The sequence below is a fragment of the Pecten maximus genome, chromosome 1, assembly GCF_902652985.1.
Source record: "Pecten maximus chromosome 1, xPecMax1.1, whole genome shotgun sequence".
Taxonomy (NCBI): domain Eukaryota; kingdom Metazoa; phylum Mollusca; class Bivalvia; order Pectinida; family Pectinidae; genus Pecten; species Pecten maximus.
In genome coordinates this window covers 34,449,643-34,455,041 of record NC_047015.1, presented here as the reverse complement: position 1 = coordinate 34,455,041, position 5,399 = coordinate 34,449,643, and the positions used below count along the sequence as shown (strand labels likewise).

Genomic DNA, 5,399 nt, shown 5'->3' with positions numbered 1-5,399 from the left:
AAATGAGCTAAAGATCGATGCCGAATTCAACAGTTTGTCGAACTTTGCGAAGGATTTGTGATATATATAAATTTCGAGTATTTACGAATTAGACTCGGTAATGGGTACACGACAGTGATGTCAGACTTCAAACTTCCCTCCCGTGATACCTTGCTGCTCTGTGCTCAATGTATACATGTATATATAGCCCATTACACTCCACTGTGGAGCTCCATGGCAATGAGAGATTTTATTTTACTAGAGCGACAGCGCGCCATGCGACAACATGAACGCTCTTCGCATGGCACATTGTCGCTCTTCGCTTGGCGCACTGGCGCATCCTCGCTCTTCGCATGGTGGGGCGCCAATACGACGGTGCGACATGGCCAAAATCAGCGACCACGGTTTAGAGATCAGAGGAATGATTTTCAAGTTGCAGCTCGCAGACAGGGGCCACGATAGCTCAGTCGGTTAGAACACCAGTCAAGTAACTTCAGGGTGAAGGTCCGAGGTACTTGGTTCCACGCTCCCTTGGCGTCTCAGTTTGTAGTATCTCGGGAATCTGAGAATCGTGCCAGACTGTGCTGTCATGGATCTGTATTTGGGCAAGACACTTTGCCCTTTTGCTCTGCATAGCATGCGACGGGCATCCCGTGTGTTGTACAGTGAGGTAGTCAACAAATCCTACAAGGAGACTCCGCCTCCGCTGTTCAGGGGGCGATAAACCCAGCAAACAAACATAAAAATCACCAAAAAAGTATTTCTGACCAATTGTTTTCCATGGTAACTGAGAAATATCACTAATGAAATAATAAGGCACGTTAAAAGTTTATATTTCTTACTATTTGCTTTCATAAGGTAAAAGATATTTCAAAATAGCAAAACAAAGACAAATTAGAGGAGGCACAACCAGGGGTCTAGCCTGATATGTGAAGGAAGTTGTAAAGATATCAGGAAGACGGTTTTGAGGTGTAGCTCGGAAAACCTTGCTTATAACTAACCAGGTATTTTTTATTATTGTTTCAACTTATTTCAACTTTTTGGGCTTGACTCCTATGGGTAGCAATTCCGCACCTGGTTTTATGGGAAATGTTATGTTACAGTCCACGTGATGTTTTGTGTTTAATGGGATGATATCCGCTGGGACTTTAAAAAAAACACTAATGGATTCATCACATATGGAGTTGGTTGACCTGGTCTTGCTACTGACGTAACAACTGACTCGGTAAACAGCCCCTGTGTAACCTATATAGAATGGCTGATACAGTTATTCTATATAGGCTACACAGGGACTGTTTACCGAGTTTATCGGAAACACTACGGCATCAAGGTGAAATGTCAATGCTTTGTATGGTTTATCATTGAGGACAGCCGCCCCGAGGTCAACCTTGGGTTTTATCTAGGACGAGAGACATTAAATATTGAAGCGACTATCGCGGCAGGCACAGATATACCCCTGCATTTGGAGCAAACACCGCTACTGTATTACTGAAGAGAGTCGACACGCAAGATGGCTACTACGGAGCAGAAACGAATCGTTTTAACCGACCCCTCAGAATACCGGCCGGAGTACAAAGACAAAAAGGAGTACCGGAATTTCAACATCCATACGTGTCCAGATCGAGTCATTGAAACTTACAAAAAAATGCATACTTTCCAGACAGTGGAGTATGTCCGAGGTAAGATCGAACAATATTGCAAATTTAATCATGCCGAAATGACAATGATGGAAGCCCTGAACTCGCTTGACGGATTTTTGGACGAAAGTGATCCTGACGTTGACATTCCGAATTCCTTACATGGTTATCAAACTGCCGAGGGTATCCGGAAGACACATCCGGATAAAGACTGGTTCCACGTGGTAGGTCTGATCCACGATGTTGGAAAAGTCATGGCTCACTGGGGCGAGCCACAATGGTCCACGGTAGGCGACACATTTCCTGTAGGCTGTCTCCCTGATGACAGGGTCGTATTCGGGCGTGAAAGTTTTAAGAATAATCCGGACATGAAAAACGAAAAATACAACACAAGACTCGGCATTTATGATGAAAACTGTGGATTGGAATAACGTGAACATGTCTTGGGGTCATGATGAATATTTGTACCGCGTGTTAACCTCTGACCTCAACACGTGCAGGATACCGGAAGAGGGTCTGTACATGATCCGCTACCACTCTTTCTATCCCTGGCACACGAGTGGGGCTTACGAATATCTGTGTAACAACAAAGACGAGGAGATGAAGGATTGGATCAACGAGTTCAATAAGTTTGACCTTTACACCAAGAGTGCGGTGACGCCGAATGTGGAGGAGCTCCAGGTCTACTACAGCGCCCTCATGGACAAATACATTCCTGGCAAGGTCAAGTTTTAGGCTGACCTTGATCAGACAATACATATATTCAAGTGCTTATAAACGTTTGAAATAGACAGGAAATATCATGCCAATCTCTCCTTGAGTGCATGTGTGTTCATTTGTTATGTGAAGCAATCGTCCACCAAGTCATAGATGACAATATTCCGGATCGTGTACAGACACTTCGTGGCATGCATTTAAACTACATTCATTATTTTAGAAGGTTTACTACTTTTTAAAAAGGTATGTTAAATACATCTGTTGTTACTGTATGATACGTATGTATATACACGGATATATAATAAACGGTTTGCACATTTTTTTCTCTTTTTGTTTTGGAGTTAATGTATATTTCAGTCGCTAAGCTTGATTTATGACAGAAAAAACAACGTATGAGTTTGTAACATAAATGAGGTCAATTCACAAACAGTTGGTTTCCCGAGTATCATGGTTCTAGGTTGTTTGTTTGTTGTTTATTTATTTATTTTTTTCATGACAACACAATTATGATGGAATGCCTGTATGAAAGGCTTATTGATTGACCCATTAATCACTTCAACGTTGATCATTATGATTTTATCATCTTATTTCTGAGAATCGTCACTCTTTTATAGTCATATTTCTTCAGTTGTATATAGCGAAATGCCACGTGATCGTTCGGAACTAGTCAGCTTTCGATACGTCGGAGCACAGGAACTTGGCACGAACTCCTCATCCATGATATATCTATCATAGTATCTACATATGATATGAACTGTGAGTTTAGAATCCCTACCAAGTCCCTGTGTCGGAGAAGGCGTACCATGTATTCACTGCGAGTTACTTTACAAATTTGGTATTGACTAAAAACTTACAACTTCGTCAATATTTTCATTTAGAACGAAATTTGAGGGAAAATAAACGGCCAATCTTTAAAAGGTGACTGAATGGGTGGTATCATGTATAACTTGACTGGGTCTGAAATGACCTTCACAAGCCAAAATACCAGAATAAGAGAGCACATATAGGTGTGTGAAAAAAAATAAGTTTAGAAATCTAAGAAGGGAAACCAAACACCCGAAAACTGACGGACTATTTCTGGTGTTGAAAACCCGAGGTAGTGTATTCTAATGCCACAAATCAATAAAAAATGTTTTGTATTTTGTAACTTCCAGAATTAAAAACATTAAAAACTAACACCCTGTTTTATAAGAGGTTTGCTCGACATTATAACGCTGTAAGCGGAATGCTCAAATCTTAATTTAGCTTTAACGTGGCAGTGTTTTGTCCTGTTCGCAAACAAAATATGTCAAGGTTACTTACTAAACATGTCAAGGTCACTTACTCAAACATGTCAAGGTCACTTAAACATGTCAAGGTCACTTAAACATGTCAAGGTCACTCAAACATGTCAAGGTCACTTAAACATGTGAATGTCACTTGCTCAAACATGCCAATGTCACTTACTCAATCATGTCAAGGTCACTTAAACATGTCAAGTTCACTTGCTCAAACATCAGATTCTGCTTTAACCCGATACTTGTGTGCTGTTATCTTAGTTAACAAACACAGACTACATCAGTTATCGGCATTACAATGGTCAAAGGGTTGTATAAAAGACACACGGGGTATTAGTACCTTTCTATGGAAGCCTGCTAGTGTCACCAATGAAAATGTAACGGCCGCCACTCAATTATCTAGTGGTCGGCACATAAAATATTTTCATTGTTGGTACTATAGCAGGCTCCGTACCTGTCAATACAACTTGAGTGTTAGATACGATAAAGTCAAAAACGGATGAAACTGCATCATACAGCTACATTGTGTCCTTTACCTGATCATGTCCGTATGTCTCCCCACTAGTATCCAGAGGAAGCCAGAAACACTAGTCGTTAGACTGATGCTGGTGTAGACATATGACTGTTAAACTGTCCAAATTCCGGCGTTAGGACCAAAGGAAAGTCGGATCAGTTTCCCGGTGACATTAAAAATTAGTCAGTGTTATTCACTTGAACATTTCAGTCTTGAACACATTTGAGGTAAACGTACCTACTCCACACAGGGACTTGAGAATTAGTTACAGTCGACATGTATTTGGACCTCCCCTAGAGTGTATAGCACATTTTCAGACATTTTTGGCTGGATTAAAATTCGGTAAAAATGACTCCCACAGTGTTCATTATATACAGCCGGGGGAGTCGTAGACATGTAGACTGTAACTAATTCTCAAGTCCCTGTGCTATTCCAAGCTCTTGATGTTCATGTTATCAATGGTGTAGCACTGTGACGTTCAAGAGCATTGGAATGTGTGTCCAAGGGGGAACTGTGGGCTGCCGATTACCTATGCCACAGGCAATGACGTCAACTGAATCTCGTCATGATATATTGCCTTCATTTTTATATTAACTATAAAGTTGCAGTCTTATATTTTCTAGAAATGTGCGTAATCTATTAAAATATCATTTTCCCTTGTGCTTGTGTAGCCCACGTCAAGGCGGCAAATCCACTTAAAACCACAATTCTAATTAGAGTTTTAAAAAGATGGCAAAGTATGACAATTTAAGGGATAGATTTGCACGGCGGACAACAGTGCATAAATCTGGTCAATGCCAAATTCTGAAAATGAGAACCTGTCTAGTGACAACAGAACATTATACTGTTTAGCTGATTTTTTGATCGGTCATCTTTTGCTGAATTAAAGGGTTAATAACGTTAATCATTAATCAACGAACCACGTGGTCACTTGATCTACGGTGCAAGGGCAATAACTCCCACAAGTCGTGTCGCCAATCACCCTGTACAGGTAAGTACTTCCGCTAGGTGTCAGTGAATCATTGTCAAAACTTTTGGACGGGTCTATCATCGTGATAGGGGGGTTAACACCAATCCCAACTCACAATGACAAGAACAACAACGAGGGTGAAATCCTATTGCAGGAATCAATAAACGTTAAAATGACATTTTACTCACATTTTCTGTAAACTTCGTACATTTTATTGACAGCGTTAACTCATCATCACCCTCTATCGACATTTTATTTGACCTGCTCTTCCTTCAATTCGGAATAAACGCTTCCACTAATAATAG

At 40.7% G+C, this 5,399-nt stretch overlaps 1 protein-coding gene across 1 annotated transcript; it reads left to right on the top strand.

Annotated features, from left to right (window-relative positions):
• The first annotated feature begins 1,317 nt into the window (after window positions 1-1,317).
• On the top strand, window positions 1,318-2,660 carry LOC117331528 (inositol oxygenase-like). Its single transcript, XM_033890275.1, is given in 2 exon segments — window positions 1,318-2,044; window positions 2,046-2,660. Coding segments are annotated over 2 exon segments (861 nt in total). The 5' UTR covers window positions 1,318-1,489; the 3' UTR covers window positions 2,352-2,660.
• The last annotated feature ends 2,739 nt before the right edge of the window (window positions 2,661-5,399 follow it).